Genomic DNA, 21,081 nt, shown 5'->3' with positions numbered 1-21,081 from the left:
AGTTTAGTCGGGCAAGTTCAAGTTCAATGTATGCTACCGTTTCGCTTTTAAATCTGGCATTCTTGGTTGATATAATGCGAATCTGTAGAAATACCGTAACACCATTTAAGGCACATAAATCAAGATGACACACCTCGTCTCTGATCATTAGGACAGGAATTTATCTTGTGTTCGCGACATGTTATTAAGTTGTTGTATACTCGCGTAGGCAGGTTCAATACATAAAGAAATATAATATTCTCACGGTGCTACTTGGTTGTGCAAACACTCAGACGGTGGGTGTTGCATACGTCTTCATCGTCTTATTATACTTACTTTTTTTATAACATGAAATGGGTCAAAGTTGCAATGTTTTACATGTTATTGCATGATGCAGCCTTGCCAGCTGTTAAGGATGTTGTTGCTTTCCTTTACCTTTGGTTTTTACTGCTTCTCGAAGTTTACTTTTCCTCCACCTCTGCATGTAAATCAGGTTTTGAAAACGAGACCATCCTCGTGCTTCTATTTTAGGCAATTAACTGAGTTTTTATTAATATCGCGGTGGAAACTTTGTTTACTAATTTATCTTACGTCTACATTTGTGCCCGTATTCGTTTTTTATTCCTTTTGTAAGCCAAGTGTATGTGACAATTCAATGGATGCGTCTATGACTTATATAGGTACGTCTTGTATCGTTTGATTTGAAACGCTTTACTTCCGCGTACTCTTTTTGACGCAACTCGTCCCACGCCCACAGACCTTTAAAACAAATACGTTTACAATGTTGTCTATTGGTTCCTGATAGCTTAGCGGCTAGAATTACGAGCTTCCAATCACCGCAGCTTCTGCTTCAACAAAATTGTTTTCTTAATCGCCAGTTCGTGTGAACGGACTATGGCATAAATTTATTGAACGTAGTAGCTACAAGGTTCTTATGAGAAATAAATTCTTCACAGCAACAAAAGATTGAAGGCTTACTTAATTTCTCAGTCACACGCACAATCGTTTTGAATGCTCAAATTAATTGTAATGTAATTATACCATCAACTTCGCACCATCGTACCTCCGCCTACTTCGCACTTAAAATTATTTCTGTTTTAATTATTTTTAAATATAGAATCATGGTGCAAATTTATGTTTCTATCATTGTCATGTGTAAATTTTATAGTTAATAAATTTTATTTAGGTAGTTGCAAAAATATTATATGACTCGTCAAGTGGTCCCAGAATGACCTCCAGTAGGTGACATTGAACTCTGTCCTGCTCGAAATTTCTAATTCTCTTGATATTTATTTTATTATTGTGCTATCTATGCATAATTGAATAGTAACCATGGCCATATTCAAGATTATGCTGTTTATGTAATTGATATTAATAGACGTAACATTTTGCTGATGTTGAAACTTCCACGGAATTCAAACATTATTTGTCAAATTAGTATAAAGATAATAATGATAGAAAAAACGCATTCATTAAATATTTTCAGTAGCAAATTATTTATGCTTCTTAATTTCACATCAATCAAAAATACTAAAATAAAATACTTGACTTACCTTGACGAGAAAATTTAAGATGCAACGGAAACCCAAACTATCAATTTGAGTAAACATTTAATTATATTATTATTCTGGCCATCATTAAAACCGCCGACATTACAAATAACGAGCCTCTCTGAAGGCAGTTTAATGCAACGCATTGTGCTATTATTGGTCGTCGATAAGTCCTAGCAATTTGGGGCTATCGTTTATGCCTAGGAGCAATGGTCGACCTAGAGGAAATAATGCGCATAATTAGATAATATCAATTGTCTTCTTGTGCATTGGTCACTAGTTTGTTGCACTTGTTCCTCTAAAGTCCTGCATTTCATTGCTTGGTTGCTAGGAAAGCCGGTGCAAGGTTTTGGTTCTATACTTAAGACTTGAAAAATTTCAAAGATAAGGTTATGAATTACATGCTATGTAGTAGCCAGTTGCCTTGTGTGAATACTTCTTATTTAGTTCTTTCATAAACACAACCCTTACAGTAGGTGAATTTCATAAGGTAACGCAACCCCATGCAAGTCTGCCATTGTCTGAAGCGATAAGAATAACGTTTACAGCTGTGTGATGATTAGTGTGGGTCATTATACGGGAATTTGGTCGCTAATGAGTCAGAATGATACAGCGAGCGTCGGTAACGTGCAGTAGATGATATTCGAGCACAAGAGGGTCACTCTATCTCGAGAAAAACGTATTTTCTAAACGCTGCTTCGCCAACCACGACTCTATGTTGTTGTATAAAACGTGTCGATAGCACGGCAGCCCTCATGTGTTAGTTTTTCGTCCAGCTGTAGCTGTAGTAACATCAGCCATCGTCCTTGTCAGGAATGCGAGGCCGACTTGCCGCTGCCGCTCGTCGTCTTGCCCATTATAATGTTGTCGATGGTCTTCTCGGTGTTGCCCATTTAAATATTTTTATAATTTGTATTTTTATTCGTTTATGGTATTTGTTTTGATTTATATTTGGAGTGGTAACTAAGAACTAAAAAGAAACTAAGTACTTAAATTAACATAAAGCATCCGATTTTAGAAAAGTTCCAAAATAAGTATCTTTAAACAAAAACAATATGGAGACTAATATCTCATAGAGACTAAAAAAACATCAAATCTAGGAAATTTTTTACATGTAAGGAATATGTTTTAGAATGCACTTGCACTGGTAACATTATAGTCCTTACCTTCAGTAGCGTATCATTGCGTATTCTGCACATGTCTTACAGTTTGCACCTTGTCCTGTCTGACTAATGATAATGAGACATTTTTCGTTCTTTTCACAATAAAACACCTAAGTTAAGAGGCATCGTGTTAATTCATATTTCCACTTCAAGGCGTGCTCATGCATAATTTGGCGGTTCAGATAAAGATCACTTTAATTTTTATCGACATTATTCATTTCATGCTTAGCGAGTTGAATCTGCTTGATTATACAGATATTTTTTAATCTCAATACCTACCTGTTGTAGATCAAAGTAGCGGGAATCACCGTGTTCGTAATATTCATTTGTTTGAACTAGAGCGTTCATAAGTAGTATGCAAATAATCGAGGCCTTTTGCAAATAAGTGCAAAAATCGGCGAATTTGAGAACATGGTAGTGCACGAAATCTTACGTGTTCAGAGTCACATCGTCTTTATGAAATGTGATTAATTTGTTAGTAGATTGGTTAGTAATTCTATATGTATATTTTTACGTAATCATCCCGATATACCTGCCTAGGGACAGGTGCACATACAGATAGGCCGAGGGCAGTGATGGCCTGAGAAAGGCCGTTTACTGTTTTCTTTGGGAGAGTTCCATGTTTTATGTGCAGTACAATAATAGAAATAAAAACCGGCCAAGTGCGAGTCGGGCTCGCGCACAAAGGGTTCCGTAGCAGCAAATATAATAAACTTATTATGTCACCTATCTCAAAAACTATAAGAGATACTTTGATCAAACCAAAAATCGTTGAAAGAGTTAATTAGCATGCATCACCTCTATTTTTTTTAGAATTTTATACCCCGTAGTTATAAAAATAGAGGGGGGGGACATACTTTTTACGACTTTGAGAGCTGATATCTCAAAAACCGTTCACTTTAAGAAAAATGTTTTTTAGAAAACTTTATATCATTTTAAAAGACCTTTCCATTGATACCCCACACGGGTATGTACATCGAAAAAAAAAATTTCATCCCTCAGTTACATGTATGGGGGGCCCCACCCCCAATTCTTTTTTTTACTATTTAGTGTCATATTTTTGTAGCGGTTCATACAACACATATTCCCATCAAATTTCATCACTGTAGTACTTATAGTTTCCGAGTAAATCGGCTGTGACAGACGGACAGACGGACAGACGGACAGACGGACATGACGAAACTATAAGGGTTCCGTTTTTGCCATTTTGGCTACGGAACCCTAAAAAATTTTATGATCTGGTCCAAAACTGGGTTGTTTCTTTATTACTATTTCGCCATTACCTATTTACAATCTTGGACCAGATTATGTCTCGTGTGATATCGTTATTTAATGAGTGCTAACAAGTTTTTTCCAAAGGGTCTAGGTTTTCCGCCCTCTGGATGTCATGTTTTAGCTTCCATTGCAACGTCATCATGAAGGTTCTTCGGTTATAACATGAGAATCGCGAGCTATTCAAATCGAGGAAATAATAAGATCTCTTTAGTGACGTTCTTATTACAATCAGTGTGCGTTATGATTCGCACATTTACTTTCTAAACTAAGATTATAATAATGTATCTACGTTCTTACGTAACTAAAACTATTCATGTAACAGGAACTATCGCAATATTTAAATGGGTTTCCATATTTTTTGTTGTAAGTACTATACAGAGCAGAGGAGGTATGTAGTTAGTTTTTTTTGGTTCGGCCAATTCATCCGGCTTTGATTCGTTCACGATTTGATCCAAGGTAGTATTTACTCTCTTGACGTCACACTTGTAACGTAGAAATGACGCAACACCGGCAATTCATATCAAATTATCGTGCCTGATCGTGCCCGATACAGTTGCAATAGTCTGTGACATTTTAAAAGAAAACAACACCTACTCAAGTAATTACAAAGCAATCTCTTTTTATATTTGCTCTTGTTTGAGTCCAGTGTACTGTTGTCAGCGACTTTTACTTGAGCTCATGCCTTTATTCAAGCTGACCTTTTCTCGTGGTGCTTTATGCAATTAAAACTAGCAATAGCTCTAGATTTCATACAAGGGCATTAAACTCATTTATAAGTGTTCCTGCATGTTTCTTGAGTCATTTCACTGCAATGTGCGTCAGCATTGGCTTTCTGTATAGGTCAGCTAAACTAAAACCTAACTTCTCTTCGCTGGTGTAAGGGATCTAGAAAGACTCTAAAGTTATTTTTAATTTAACATTTTCAGTTGTGAAACCGTCAGGAACGAGTGAGGATAGAAACTACAACTTTAACAGCTCATTAGAAACCCTAGAACAAATCACAGTTCTCCGATACCTATCTGTACCTTACACCTGTTGACCTGATGTGCAACCAAGAAACATTTCCCGCGCCATCAATATTGGCGCTGACATTCCCACTACGATATATATGTAGAGTCCTAATATATAGAGGCTTATAAAATCTGTACAACCGAATATAAATTTAGTGGATTGAGCAATTGAAGATATCATACTTATAAGCTTTACTCCATTCCATGCATCATCACGACCCATTACGTCCCCACTGCTGGGGCACGGGTCTCCTTCCAATGAAGGAAGGGTTTAGGCCTAGTCCACCACGCTGGCCAAGTGCGGGTTGGTGGACCATTCCATGCATATTTGTCGTGAATCTACTGCTAAACATTGGGAGTTCCCTCTAATCATACACATTTTGCAATTCGTAGCTACACCTAAGTAACGGATCAGACATAGTAATGCTTGCATACCTCTCTTGACATTTACAGAGTTACCGCTACTTATTGATGTACCCTCTCACCATTTCAGCTTCTCTAGTTTTGCTTACTGACAACGCAGGTATTCAACGCCTATAATTTTTGTACGCTCAGCAAATCCACAGCATCATAGAGTCTATAAACTGGCTGTAACGGCTTTCACATACGCTTAACCCTTCATAACGTACTGTGCTATAATATGACCATAATATTTTGTCATATTTATGACATCGACTTAACATCCGAAGCCTATGAAATATTTGAACTTACTCTGCCTTTTATAGGGTTAATAACCAAACCACCTATTTAATTTTGTCACCAGCTCCGAGTGCCGCTGCGGCAGACGCTGCGGCCGCGCGACCTGGTGGTCACCATCAGCAAGAAACACCTGAAGGTCGGCATCAAGGGGCAGCCGCTCATCATCGACGGCGAGCTCGACGCCGAGGTCAAGATGGAGGACTCCACGTGGGTGCTGCAGGACGGGAGGAATCTGTTGATCAATCTGGAGAAGGTATGTGTAATGGCTTAGATTAACAATATACGATAAAGATGATGCGTCACATACAAAAGCAAACCATAAAACTGTTCGCATTTTGTTTACTGTCAAACCGTTTTATGTTCCACCTAATGACAACGGTTTTACCAATTAATAAAGTAACAAATGTTTAACCTAACTAATTCTTAATAACAGCTCAGTGGTAGAAGTTGTGTGTTATTTGTGGAGACGTTTCTTTAGCAATGACTCTACATTTAGTTAGTATAAAAATATCGTTGTACTTATTGAATAAGGGGGATCTTTGTTAGTGTTTCTACAATGCAAGATGGAAGTCAGTGACGTTCCCGTTTTTGTGATTTTAATTCGTTCGCCACATACCTACCTGATGGAAAATTGTAAAGAGAAAAATAAAGTTGCCGAGTATATTGACGTGGCAACGGCAATGCTGCTGATAAAATTCTATACTCTTTTGTGTGATGGATTTGTGTATGGAAAGGATGTCTATGAAGAAAAGGAATACCAGGGGGTTATGTATGGCATAAACCGCCTGCTTCTCAATGTTTGTATAAAAATAGCAGTAAGTAGTGAGTAAAAGTTCCTACATCCTGTCAGTCTACACAGACGATGTATGATGATGTTGGCGCCAATCATCAACATTTGTGAAGGTCGCAGCTTGAAATCCGCATTCATTCACATATTTTGAATTTATTAAAGACTGTGATGTTCGTTATTCAAATGTAACCTCAACTAAGTGACTCAGTTATTAAAAAAAATAATGCAATTTAGATTTTTCTTGTGCATGTAAAGTCTGTATAGTTTCCCTTGGGATCAAACGTGAGTCTCCTACAGAACATAGCATTTCCCACTGAGCCTATAGTGCTTTGCTATAATAACAATTATACCGGTCACTTTCGTCACACAACGTGTTAGTGACGTGCCTACCTGACATTTGATCGAGGTGCGGTCATAAATAGTTGAATGCGGAAACAATAAATGAACTATTTGATTTTCGTTACGAAATTAATTTTAAACCAATTCAAGTTTTTAACAGATTGGTCCGTTAGTAGAGAACAGGTTATGTGTTTTTAGCTCTAGCTAAGGTTCTATATCCATTGCATGGCACATGTCTTCAGGTTTATGAAAAAACAACTCTACTGTAATCAGTTCATAGTTTAAATAAACTTATGGTCACCGTAAAATACCTACATATCAGACTTGTATTTCTCACAATAATTTGTTGTTACTCTATGAGGTTTTCACTTGTTTTAGGTGAACAAGATGAACTGGTGGAGTAGGCTGGTGACGAATGACCCGGAGATATCCACTAAGAAAATCAATCCAGGTAATGTACTTATTAAGTGTGAGGGATAGATATTATAATAGATATTTATTATTTGTTTTTGATTATGGAACGAAGGTAAGGAAGGAAGACGGTCGAATGGCGTAGTGTTTAGTGGCCCTGACTGCTATGCCGAAGGTCCCGGGTTTGATTCCCGGCTGGAGTAGATATTTGTTTAAAGACAGATATTTGTACTCGGGTCTTGGGTGTTGATATTTATATTTTGTATCTATCTATCCCATCAAAAACAATACTTGTCAAAAAAAACCAAGTCTCGTAACTCAGTTGTTCTACGGTAAAAAGTTGTGAGATCCATGTAATACCAAGTCATCCACGCACGCATCTCAATCTTAAAAATATTTAATGTTTTATATAAATATATTGACTCGGCCATCGCATGGAAACACGTGTTAATTAAATTATTTAGTGCGATGACCAAGTCAATATATTTATATAAAACATTAAATATTTTTAAGATTGAGATGCATGCGTGGATAAGACATGGTATTACATGGATCTCACAACTTTTTACCGTAGAACAACTGAGTTACGAGACTTGGTTTTTTTTGACAAGTATTGTTTTTGATGGGATCTCATTTATTTTTGTATTTTGTAGACAGTTCTACTTTTTTTCTTTTCGGTACATACCTTCTAGGTACGTAGGTGCGTTAACTTAGTTTGGTAGGTTGCCTACCTACATAAATCGCAAACTTAAGGTAAGAATCAAGAATCTTTATTTTTGGCTACGTAATGTACGTGTAATGAATAAACGTAACTTTGATACTTCGTACTGCATCAAATTTCCCTAATTAAATTTCAACCTTAGTTTCCAATACACAAAGTTCATTGTACATTAAGAAAATTTGACTATAAGTGGTAGCACTGGTAGCCTGATGTAATTTGTCCGTAGGTAGGTAATCCATCCTTTGCGGATCTGGGGGCACGGCAGTGCCCCCACCAAGTCGAGCAAAAAAGCGGCACGGCCGTACCATCCTTTTCTCGAAGCAATTCAGGCCATTTTCGACCCCCTGTATAGTCGTTTGCAATAGAATCCAACAATCATGTAAACAAACCAAATTGTCACGATTACTCCGTAATCACATACATTTGACGATCAACTATGAACATAGTCTGATTTCAACGAACGCACCATTGTTTTCACATTATCTTCAACACGATTTAACTTGTATTTATAAGTTAAATTTGTTAAAACATTTGCAACGTAAAAATTTCGAAGTATTTGACAAGCTGTCATCTTAGTTTTTTACTCATCGAACTCTATAAGTCATTGAAAAGTTAGTGTTGTTCGTAATCTGAAGTTATCTTTTAATTTTAATTTCATAAATTATTTTAATTTAATAATATTTGAAAACAATAAAAAATATTTTTCAAGAGCTTAATATAATTAACCAAAACGAAAAAAGGAAGAGAAAGAAATGAAAAGCTCGACGGCATTTTAGACACGGCAAGCGATGACACAGTGGTTCCATTTATAATTACGGTCACCGGCGACACTTCTGATAGTGATGATGAAGAAGACGAAGATTTAAATTTGTTTTAATAAACACTTTTCTATATATAATCAGTTTTATTTTATAGTCTATGGCTTATATATTTAATCTAATTAGAACACTATGACATCACTATGGGCATAAACAATACGCTGTCAATGTCAGTCCGCCATATTTGTTTACATAATTGTTGGATTCTATTGCAAACGACTATAACTTCGTTGTGGATAAAACTAGAAGACTGAATTTTCACTAACCATGCAGGCATTGTAAAGACACGGTATATTTCAAATTTCATTCAATTTAAACCAGTAGTTTAAAAAATTTAACGGGTCAAAGTTTCTTAATTTTGTCACTGACTCACTCACCGATCATAAAAATTCTAAGGCACTTCTAGCAGACCTAGAAGCTTCAAATTTGGAATATAAGTAGTGTTTGGTGTATGAACCAAGGAAAAACTAAAATATTTGGGGGCACGGTAGTGCCCCCACCAACTCGAGTAAAATTTTTAAATTTTGGTCCAGCTTTCTAGATAGGTACAAAACTGCTTCAATAATTTCATAATCACATATCTGCTAAATTGAGCAAAAGATTCGCGTCATGCAAATTAAATTCGTGTGCGCCTATATTTACTTGGTAAATATAGGCTCTGGGGCACTGCCGTGTCCCAGATATGTGATTATGAAATTATTTAAGCAGTTATGTACTACCTATCTAGAAAACTGGACCAAAATTGAAAAATTTTACTCGAGTTGGTGGGGTCACTACCGTGCTCCCAAATATTTTAGTTTTTCCTTGGTTCATACACCAAACACTACTTATATTCCAAATTTGAAGCATCTAGGTCTGCTAGAAGTGCCTTTGAATTTTTATGATCGGTGAGTGAGTGAGTGAGAGAGTCAGAAACTTTGACCCCTGATGTAATATGTCCGTAGGTAGGTAATCCATCCTTTGCGGATTTAATTTGCATGACGCGAATCCTTTGCTCGATTTGGCAGGGGCACTACCGTGCGCCTATATTTACTTGGTGGGGGCACTGCCGTGCCCACAGATATGTGATTATGAAATTATTTAAGCAGTTTTGTACCTATCTACAAAACTGGACCAAAATTGAAAAATTTTACTCGAGTTGGTGGGGGCACGGTAGTGCCCCCAAATATTTTAGTTTTTCTTGGTTCATTTCATACACCAAACACTACTTATATTCCAAATTTGAAGCTTCTAGGTCTGCTAGAAGTGCCTTAGAATTTTTATGATCGGTGAGTGAGTCAGTGACAAAATTAAGAAACTTTGAACCGTTAAAATTTTTGAACTACTGGTTCAAATTGAATGAAATTTGAAATATACCGTGATTACCGTGTCTTTACAATGCCTGCATGGTTAGTGAAAATTCAGTCTTCTAGTTTTATCCACAACGAAGTTACAGGGGGTCGAAAATGGCCTGAATTGCTTCGAGAAAAGGATGGTACGGCCGTGCCGCTTTTTTGCTCGACTTGGTGGGGGCACTGCCGTGCCCCCAGATCTATGTATTTGTGTAGATATATCAGCTGTCCGACACCCATAACACAGGTTCTGCCTAGCTTGGGGTCGGATGGCCGTGTGTGAGATGTCCCCACATATTTATTATTTATTTTATTTATTTATTATTATTAGTCTTTTACTTGGCTCAATTTGCTCGTGTATACCGGGTGTTAAAATGAATACATTGAGCGTGAAATAAGTAGTACTACAGTACTAGTCTTATAATAATTAGCTTAGCTAATAAATAATAATTTAAAACTTATTTTTAATTAGGTTAAGTAGGTACCTTTAATTTATTTAAAATATAAAATTCACACTTTTAGCTTCTGGATGAGATATAGGTACTTAATATTTCATTTGTATTTTTTCCTCTAATTGATATTATTAGTAAGCTAATACATACTTCCTTTCTTGTCTGCTATATAACATTACTGATCGTAAAATTACCCACCCAGATTATGTTGTTTTCAGTGCATCTAACTGCACTCATTTCTCACATGTAATGCCTGCCTTTCGGAGCGCTAATTCCCAAAAAGTCCCGTATAAGGAAATCAGCTGTGTTTACGATGCTCCCTTGTGCAAATTATTTCATGCCGTGAATAATGACTAATTATAGCAGTACTCACTAATATGGTAGCGGTCACAGAAATGGATTACAGTCGTTAAGCTACCCAGCCTTTGTATGGCCTTTAACTGGGAAGCCACTGACCCAAAATGACCTCTGCCCACAAACATTGGAAGTTTGGAAGACAATAGTGGAGTGAGCCGTCTTGTTTATGTGCTCAGTTAAATTGTTTCTGAAGGGATTTATTAAAAACGTTTGATAGATCAATAAATACGGGTCTGTAACAGGTTTATGCTGAAGGTGACCACTTCTATTAGAGCTGCAGGGCGATCACGAAAAATATAGAATCGAATGCGAGTGCGACTAGTGTCAACTTGACAGCACTTTCGAACACTTTTTACCTATCGAATTGACAGTTGTCGCACTCGCATTCGATTCTATACGTTAGCTCTGTTTTTCGTGATCGCCCTGCTGGTCAGGGATTTGTCGCCTTGGCGAAAGCATTATTCTGTCAGAATGAAAATTCCTTCCTGGTTCCTGTTTTATAAAAAGGCCCAAATTTGGATGTTATCAGCGTTGCGATCATCGTAAAATATTCATAATGCATGTAAGAGAAGACGAATAAATACTTTGTAGCAAAGTTGAACGATCAGGCAACTTGCAAAATAATGAATGTAATTAATAAAAGCGGCCTTTTTTAAACGGACACTTCTGTCGGCCCGAGAATACGAGGGCTCTAGCCTAAACCCGTCTACAGGAGGAACGCTGGAAACTTATAAGCGCTTACTTTACTATGGATATTTTCTCCGCGCTTATCAGCGCTAGTTCGAAAAAGTATGGATAAGTTTCCAGCTTTCTTTCTGCATCCGGCATAACATGAGCGGGCCTTGCAGCTATGCAACCTATCAGGGTTCTGCGAGTCACTACACTTGGGTACTGGATCAGCATCATTGACCAGATCTACTGTCCATTAGTCCCTGATGTCAATCAGCAATAGTGCCTATCATATCGGTGACAAGCGCCAGACCTAGAGTCTACGTTTTGTCACCGAGGCTAAAGGATGGGCATGTCAGATAAGCGTCATCGTATACGACATACGATGACGCTTATGTGACATGTGTGTCTGCCCGGTGCTCAGCCCGATGTAATTCATCACTGGAGAAGCTTCTTGTTGTACCTCCTGTGATTCATGCAATGATGCAATCTCTGGATATAACATATCTTACCGGTGCCGCTTGCCGATAAATTTATAGAATAGTATATCAAGATTCAGATTCGCTATAATTATGTAATTCTAACATCCTTGGTGTTCTTACAGAGCCGTCGAAGTTGTCGGACCTGGACGGCGAGACGAGAGGGCTCGTGGAGAAGATGATGTACGACCAGAGACAGAAGGAGAGGGGGCTCCCGACCAGCGACGAACAAAAGAAACAGGATACACTCAAGAAGTAAGAACTTCATTTAGTCAGCGTCCGACTAAGTTTTAGTTTAGTTTTATTTAATTTAAAGTTAAAGATTTAAGCCAACCTTATTTTCCTTCGAGACGTGTTTTATCTGCCGAATATAATTATATCCATTGAATTGATAGCGTTATAGTGGTACTTCCTATATCAAACTGTGATGAGTGGAGCGGTGTGAAAATGGAGCGTTTGCGTTAGCTAAGGGCTAAGAAAGGGGTCAATCGGGGTCAGGGAAAGAGGTGTGAGGAAATTACAATAATTAATATAAGTACTTAGATAGATAGAGTACTATTTATTTGTACACCAAGAAATAATTATCAATTTTACATAGACACTTAACTAGGGTACAAAAGTTGGTCTTATCGCTTATAGCGATCTCTTGCAGACAACCTTTGGATGGATGGACTAAAAGAGACATAAATGGGGTACAGTGTAGGTACTTACTCAAGAAATATAATGTAGGTACTACTATGAGCGTTGTATAGTTACTGACATTATTATCTTTTTTACAGATTTATGGAACAGCATCCAGAAATGGACTTCTCCAAATGCAAATTCAACTGAGTCGGGGAAACGGAGATTTTAGGTCATTTTTGTCAAATGCTAAATTGATCTATAAGAGACTGTATTTTTTTATTTGTGGCACTATCACAACAACCTACACGCTAAGAGAATGATTAATTTTCTGTTTATTTTAAGGTGCTCCATAATTACTTATATTGTATCACTTTCTTTTAGGCCTTGAAATGTTATCAACCGTTATGATTACATTGCGTAAATGAGTAGGTATCATAATAATTTAACGCAGCAAACATTAAGTACCTATGCAACTTTTGTGAAAATACCTAACAATAAAGTGCATACAATTTTCCTTCTCCTTGTTTTATTTTAACTCTTAAAACAACACTCGTATCTGATTTCATCTGTCGGAAAAAGGGGAGCACTTCCAGTGCATCAGATGCAAGAGTCCTCTTCCGTATTTGGTACTACCTAATATGTAGGCAGGTAGTCATAAGTTTTCGCATTGCATTGTTGCTCATTATCATCGCTTTGAAGGCACATAAGACTTGGCTACGACATCATTTTCTTATTAACTACTGATCTAGTAAGCAGTCCACCCAGAACACTGGATTAAATTTTAATACAACGTGCAACAAGTCATACAGTACTTAACTTAAAAACAACAAGTGCATATGCGATAGTTCTGTGGTTACAGTCATGGATAGAACAACGCGGACTCCAGTGCAGTAGCTGATAAGTTATTTAAAAGTTTAGAATCGAAAAAATAATAATGAAATAAGATCCGTGGTAGTGGTATAAATTCTCAGCCGCTAAAACCATCGCGAGGATGAGGATGCTGATGATTAGATGATCTTCTCCTTGGATCGTTCCTTTGCTGATGCTAGATTGAATCTTAGAATAAGGATGAATACTGTTAGTCTATGTTCCCAGCCGACTTAGCTGTCAGTATGACAGAGATACTGACAGTTGGGTTGAATTTGACTTTTGTCAGTTTTGACTTTGACACGTATTTATTTTGCTCAGCTGCTTGCCGATGAAGAATAATTTGGTTTTAAACTTGAAATAATCAAATTTAAACATGGTTCGAACAGTTTATGCACCAGAAAGTTGCCTGCAGTATTTAGAGCAATATGCAGCCCAAGAGAAATTCGGTATAGGCCTAATTTTGGGCCAGGTAAGTCGTAATGAACAAATACATGGATCCGGTAACTTGTTTTTAGTTCCATTTGGAGCTTTTATTAATCTATCCATCAATCACTAATATTCCAGATCACTGACTCCAGGGAAAATGTGATCCATTTAGCTCGCACGCCGGAAGAAAAGGTTTCAGATACCATTTCTGAGGGAGAGAGTCTCTTGGAAAGAGTTGAGTCTATGGCAGCTGTGTCAGAGGCCTGGGTGGCGGACCACGCCAAGCATGTCACTAGGATGCTCCCCGGAGGCATGTTCGTACTAGGTAAGACCAGACCCATAAATAATTACATTAAAAAATATATCAATTTCCACTTGATTAGCTACCTGCTACTCTTGACTCAAGTTGCTTCTCTTCCTGGACAGTCAGCTTGTCCAAGCTATACAATATGTGTTGGGTTTCTGGAGTTATACCTTTATTACATTAATTGTGATACATTGGCTAAAATTATGCTCTTTATACTTCATAATAATAAATCATGCTGAAGGTATATAGTTTGATATCAATATGAACGAAAAACCTGCCTTTTATTATCTACTCCAATTTCACAGGTATCTTCATCACATCAGAAGAAGAGATATTTGACAACACAAATGCGTCCAGCAAAGTAAAATCTGTTCTAAACTACATGCACAAGGTTTTGAATGTCAACCCGCACATGTATGGTAACTGTCCAGGAACCAATGAAAAATTGGTACTTCATTACTCTAATAAAACAGTTGTTTGTAAGAGCATTGAGGTGAATTCTGCAAGCAAAGGTCTGGGAGCAAAACCTGTTGATTGGAAGTTTACTCCTAAAGAGTGCCAGTGGCAGCGGTTGGACACATACTATGAGTTTGATGAAGTGTACCCGGTTCTGGTGAAGAAAAATGGCATATCAGTGAAGGATCAGTTTCAGGTTAGTTTTGTTAGTGCCATTACATTACATCTAAGCATTACTGTATCCATCACATCACATTGTTTGACTGGATGTGCAAACTTACAAGTACTGCTTTTTGCTCCTGTAGTTAGTATGACTGGCAAGAAATGTCTTTAGCACTAAGTCTATGTACCTGATTCTAAGATGCAATTTTGCAGTACAAACTAATATTAAAATATTAAAAACCAATCAGCAATATTTTTTATGACATCCAAGTGTTTATTTTCAGCAAATTGTTGAAGAAGCTCAAAAAGCATTAGAAGTAAGTGTAATGTTCATTGATGGTGAACTCAAAGACCGGTCGGATCCACTAGACCAGCTGGTCAAGAAGAAAAAACCTAAAAACGCCAAGTCATCTTCAGCCGACCCTCCCAAGTCAATGATGGTGTCATTGTTTGTGCCATTTGTAAGTACTATTTTTCATTAACTTCTAACTAATTTACTATACTATGTTTTTAACAAACAAGTACTGATATATTTTTTACTGCATTACTATTGGTGCACATAGTCAACATAAAGCCTTGAACAAAATAACAAAAGTGTTGGCCCTGCCCCTTACAATGACCCATCTCACTCTATCAATATCAGAAATGTGCGAGAGAAATTCAGTACTCGTTTTTTTCTAGACGATAGTACCAACATAATAGTAATCATCCACTGCTGGATATTTCCCAAAGAGTCTGGAGTCCCACCAGTATCTCTCTTGCTTTTAATTATGTAATAAGTAGTAATAACATACCATTAATAATAAGACACCTTTTTTGCAGGAAAGTTCCATGCCAGAGACAGTGGAATACTTGGAATGTGACGGCAGCATACACTTCAGTGGCGTGGTCGCTTCCAGTGTGTTCTTGTATCCCAAAGTGACGGTAAAAGAGGCAGAGGCGGCCGTCAAGCAAGACATTATACGCTCATTGGCCTCCCGGTTCACAATGCACTGTGATGCATTGATTGATGACAATCTTTTGCCTGAAGGTAAGCGTTTTAACATCAACTCTTACTATTGATACGATTTAAAATTCAAAAAAATATGTTTCCAATGATGTTATAAGTATTTATAGAAATTATGTGCCATCATTGTCTTTGTCCATTGAGTTCACTCCCAATTAGCCTCCCAAATTCACTTAGCAAACTTAATAGCTCTAATGGCTGTCAACACAAATTTTAGCTTTTAATGGCCCTAAATCACAAATAAAATGTGACTTTGATTTGACTTTGATTTGAGAATGTTTATAGGTATTCATCGTATAAATATAAAATTTTCAGAAGGGCTAGTACGGGGAGCATTTAAGACGTGACAAGAGTTTTGCATCTCGCTCACTCACATCGTGCAGCCTCAAGAGCGAGCGCGACAGAGAACTCTTGTCACGGTTTAACAGCGCCCTGTGCTACAGGGCCTGATGAATGTAAATTTTTACAAACCACTCTCTATGAGAAAAAGAGAGTTATCTGTTAGAGTTATGTATCAAGCAGTGGAGTATTATTGAATGATGATGATAAAGTTGATAAATGATTTAAGTAACTATTGTTTCCCCAGAAAAAGTCTGCTTCAACGAGCCGCCGCGCCGCGTCCTCATCCCTGTCGGCTCTCTATATCTCTGCGACTACCTGTTCCCCGGGGAGGCGCCGGCGGAGGCGCTGCTGTCGGTGCGCGAGCTGCTCGACCTCCACGTGGCCGCGGCCGCGGTGCTGTGCGGCGCCGAGACCCCCGCCGGTACATACCTACATGATCGTGTTTTGTTTCAGCGTTCTTCTGTTTTTTGGTGTGATGGTGACAGTGTCACTGCAGCTAAAGTAGGGTTTGTAGCGCGTAGTGAGAATGATGAGAGTAGACAGTACAGAAGATTAGCAAATTGTTTAGGTAGGTAACTGTCAAAACTGACATAATTCGTATAGATCTGACAGATTTACATACAGGCTATGCTATAACAGTCAAAACTTACATGATTTTTAAGGATCGGGCAGATATTTGACAGATAAGCAACGCTGCTTATAATTTGTGTAGATTTGACAGATGTTTGACATATTAGTGATGATGTTGAGGTAGGTAACTGTCAAAACTGACATAATTTCTATGAATATGTCAAATATTAGACACATAAGCGTGGCTTCCCAACCCCCGTGGTGTGGTCGTGTGTGGGGCGGGAGCTCCGTGCTGGTCCCGGCGGGGTCGCTCTGGCTGTGCGACTGCTGTTCCCCGGGGAGGCGCCGGCGGAGGCGCTGCTGTCGGTGCGCGAGCTGCTCGACCTCCACGTGGCCGCGGCCGCGGTGCTGTGCGGCGCGGAGACCCCCGCCGGTACATACCTACGTGATCGTGTTTTGTTTCAGCGTTCGTTTGTGTTTGGAGTGATGGTGACACCCGCTGGAAAAACATATTTGTGTTTTGTTTCAGTGTTCGTTTGTTTTTGCTGTGATGATGACAGTACAGATAAAGCAGGATTTGTTGTTACCGTAGTGAGAAGATTTTAGTGAGAAGGCCTAGCACGAGGCGCAAGACGCACACGTTAATACGTGACAAAAGTTTTGTGTCGCGCTCAGTCACATGAAGTCACATCGAGCAGCTTCGAAAGTGATTGCGACGGAAATCTTTAGTCACGTGTTACCGTAGCGTAGCGTCATGCGCCTCATGCTAGGCCTTCAGGTGATGTTATGCATGCAGTTGACGGACGAAGACGCCTACACTTGGCGCGGTGTAGGATAGTGCGGAATGTATACGATCGATATGGTGGACCATTTTACTATTAATCCGATCAAGCTAGATATCACCTGTAGCATCATACCTACAGAGCGAAAATGAAAAAAAAAAACCATCACTGATTTACGTATTGTACCTATAGTTAATAGTATCGTCCTCACTCATTTTCTCTACAAGATGCAAAGGCTTTTTTTAACAATTTAGACTTTGAACTACCAAGTAAAATGTTTTGTGGTCACGTACCAAAATTACTATGCGAATCCGTTTCCAGAATAATATAAATTTTGCCCATTGGCAACGAAAGTTTCAGATATCTCCCGCACTGCGGTTGTATAATCGCCTAAAGCCTTTGATCAACTAAAACAAACTCAATAATTAAATAATACTTCAAGATGGTACTATCACTCTATCTCTATTTGATTTATTCTCTGTTCAGCTTAGATTAGGGTTAGCTTAAAGTTTACAGAGTTGAGGAATAAACAACAAACAATAGGGTTGTAATTAATTAGTAGATGACGGATGGATTAAGGGTTGATTAAAGTTGTCATAATATAAATTAGGCTATTCTATTGTATTCTACAAAATGTATGGAATCAAACCTTGTAGTTTGAAATCGAAAACATTTAAATACGACAATTGCAATTTTGAGTTACCATCAAAACGGGTCAGTTACCATCATAATGCGGCGATTATTTAGTACACACATTTAGGCTGTGATAGTCTATTCGATATTTTTTTTAAAAGTAGTTCTTTATTGCTAGTAGGTGTTAAAATTCCGAAACGATAATGCCAACCAGAATGTATGCGTAGCAACCCTAAATCGTTGAGTTCCTTTATCATTTATATTTATCTATAGGGGTTCTACCTTTTTTGGCATAAGATTTTTTTGCCTAATCTCGTATTGCATAGTAACGTTTGGTCAAAGTCTCGTTACGCCGAAAATCGTATGGCATAAATCTCGTTTAGTAAAAAGTTATTTCGCATAACATTGTTTAGCCTAATGATAGTATTGCCGAATCTTGAATAGCCTAATAATGCTATGGCATAGGTTTATACAAAGTAATAATATTCGTTTGGCTTTAACTTTGACGGAGCGTCTCCCTACATAGCGCAAACTGGTGCCTTGTATTGTTTCCGCTGTTTGGAAAACGCTCCGCTCCGCTTCGCTGCGCTCCGCTTTGGTTTTGATGAACATGTGCACCTAACACGCTCCTCCTCGCTTTGCTCGTCGTCGCACCTATTTTTAGGTTTCGATCTCATGGGGTTTGTAATAATTATATTGGTCTTTAACTTTCGATTTTTTGATCATACAATATCGTGATTTTCGGGATGTAGGAGAAAAATACCACAATTTGTACATTTACTACATACTTAATATATTATTTATTAAGATAACATTAGGAGAAACAAGATTATACATAGGTATAGACGAACATAAATTTGAGCAAACGAAACTTAGGTGTTTAAAGATTGTGCCTAAAGAGTTTTAGACGAAACGAGCCTTATGCCACATAAGTCTTGGCAAAGTGATGGTTCGGCCAAAAAAGTTTAGACCATACGAGTTATGCGAAATGAGTTTTGATCAATAAAGTTTATGCGATATGAGCGGAACCCATCTATAGGTTACCAACAGCCTACAGCATTTTTAAACAAACTTTGACTGTAGCCAAATGTGTATCTGATATTTGAGATCTAATTATTTTTTCTAAGAAATATCAACATGGGAAATTGAGTTTCTGACATTTAAGTTCTTATAATATTTTCTAAGAAATATATCTACACGGAAAATTATAGAGTAAGTATAAGTACCTAAGTACTCACACGACAGAAAAATTTGTAACAAACCTTTATTGTGTGTGTGAAAAAAACATGTAAGTACTTACAAAAGCTGTAGAAATATCAAATTAAACCTTTATGTACAGGGTGTCCAACGGTGATCCACATCGTCGTATTGTCTATTCCCTGTTTGTTCTATTCATGAATCCAACCCTTCTCTAATTCTACCGATTCTAAATAAAAATCTCTTCTACAACAACCCCACCTCTTTGCAGATACATCAGAGTTCGACGCCCTCGATCGTGACGCCAGCACAGAAGAGATGGCGACCCCCCAAGAGGCCAGCCAGGCCATGTACATCATCGGCATCAGCGTGGCTCTGCTGGTGCTGGTCGTGTCCATACTCGTGCACTACTACAGCGACATCCGGAGAGCGGTTGGGAATGTTGTATGAGTTAGTTGTGTGTTTAGCTTAAGCTGCAAGCGTAGGTAGACTGGGTCGTGGATCGCGTCCTAAATTGTAACTGCGGTAGAGTAGCCGTCAAAATTGCTGGATAGGGTTGCTAGTTAGATAAAATATGTTAAATAACTATCGTTTTTTTTAAAGACATGTTTTTTTTATTTGATTGATATTTAAAAATGAATTAGTCCATTAAATGAATTATAATAATTAAAATGCCTAATCTGGCAACATTTTAAGCTTGACGGCAGGGTTGTAAATTCATAAAATTCCCAAAACTGGCGACACTATGCAGTTATCTCGATGACCCCAACTGTGCCAACGTCGGCACAGAAGAGCTGGCGACCCCCCAAGAAGCCAGCCAGGCCATGTACATCATCGGCATCAGCGTGGCTCTGCTGGTGCTGGTCGTGTCCATACTCGTGCACTACTACAGCGACATCCGGAGAGCGGTCGGCAATGTTATTTGAGTTAGTTGTCGGTTTAGTTTAAGCTGCAAGCGTAGGTAGATTTGATCGTGGATCGGGTCCTAGACTGTACTGTAAAGCTGCTGTCAAAATTGCTGGATAGGGTTGCCAGTTATATAAGTGCCTATGCCATTTTTTAAGGCTCCTCATTATTGGCTACCAGTTGCCTTGTACCTACCTATACGTTGGAGTTATCTATTGAAAATGTTGAGCTATAAGTAGGTACCCATTACAATTTATTGTTACACCCTGTTAACATGTTATACAATAGATAGATAAAATAAGTATGCATTTAATATCAATTGTTATCTGTAACACAACATGTGATTATTTTATGGAAATGGATTATGTACAATAATTAAATCTTCCTTATATTTTAAAATATGTATCTGATGTTATTCAATTTCCTTCCCATATAGGTACCTAGTTGATACATAATGTGTATATGTAGACCTAAGCTAAAACAAGTACTTATTGGTTATTTTGACACTTAATAGGTATCTAGGTATATAGGTATCTTAATAGGTAGGTATATTTTTCATGGTTGAAAGGTACTTATAGGGAATCACGTGAAAAGTTATACCAGACGGCACTGCCATATACCACCAACCAAAGAGCGATAAGCTAAAAAACTATTTAAATTGTTCGTTATTTCAAGGTTATAAGTCAAAGGTCATTCAATTGATTCTATTAATTTAACGGCGTCTTTATTGATTGATGAGAGGGAAGATAACAGTCTT

General features: G+C 37.9%; 2 protein-coding genes across 3 annotated transcripts in view; both read left to right on the top strand.

Moving 5' to 3' along the window:
* LOC105384153 (nuclear migration protein nudC) overlaps positions 1-13,181 on the top strand; it is a 33,279-nt gene extending 20,098 nt beyond the window's left edge. The window contains exons 5-8 of the mRNA XM_038122559.2: positions 5,741-5,929; positions 7,184-7,256; positions 12,169-12,298; positions 12,823-13,181. Of these exons, the coding sequence (XP_037978487.2) occupies positions 5,741-5,929; positions 7,184-7,256; positions 12,169-12,298; positions 12,823-12,874 (444 nt within the window). The 3' untranslated portion in view covers positions 12,875-13,181. The remainder of the gene's footprint in view (positions 1-5,740; positions 5,930-7,183; positions 7,257-12,168; positions 12,299-12,822) is intronic.
* A 641-nt stretch (positions 13,182-13,822) lies between these two features.
* LOC105384154 (protein odr-4 homolog) lies at positions 13,823-20,727 on the top strand. Of its 2 annotated transcripts, XM_048629237.1 has the most exons (8): positions 13,823-14,006; positions 14,102-14,288; positions 14,576-14,922; positions 15,173-15,349; positions 15,711-15,918; positions 16,481-16,657; positions 19,690-19,736; positions 20,213-20,727. In XM_048629237.1, exons 1-8 carry the CDS (start codon positions 13,911-13,913, stop codon positions 20,342-20,344), a joined length of 1,371 nt encoding a protein of 456 aa, XP_048485194.1. In that variant the 5' UTR covers positions 13,823-13,910; the 3' UTR covers positions 20,345-20,727. The 2 variants fall into 2 exon arrangements, with proteins under 2 accessions (XP_048485194.1, XP_048485193.1); XM_048629236.1 differs by having other exon boundaries at positions 19,690-20,355.
* The last annotated feature ends 354 nt before the right edge of the window (positions 20,728-21,081 follow it).

The sequence above is a fragment of the Plutella xylostella genome, chromosome 22 (assembly GCF_932276165.1).
Source record: "Plutella xylostella chromosome 22, ilPluXylo3.1, whole genome shotgun sequence".
NCBI classification, from domain to species: Eukaryota; Metazoa; Arthropoda; class Insecta; order Lepidoptera; family Plutellidae; genus Plutella; species Plutella xylostella.
The sequence above is the reverse complement of the archived record's forward strand: the minus strand, read 5'-3'. Positions and strand labels throughout refer to the sequence as shown.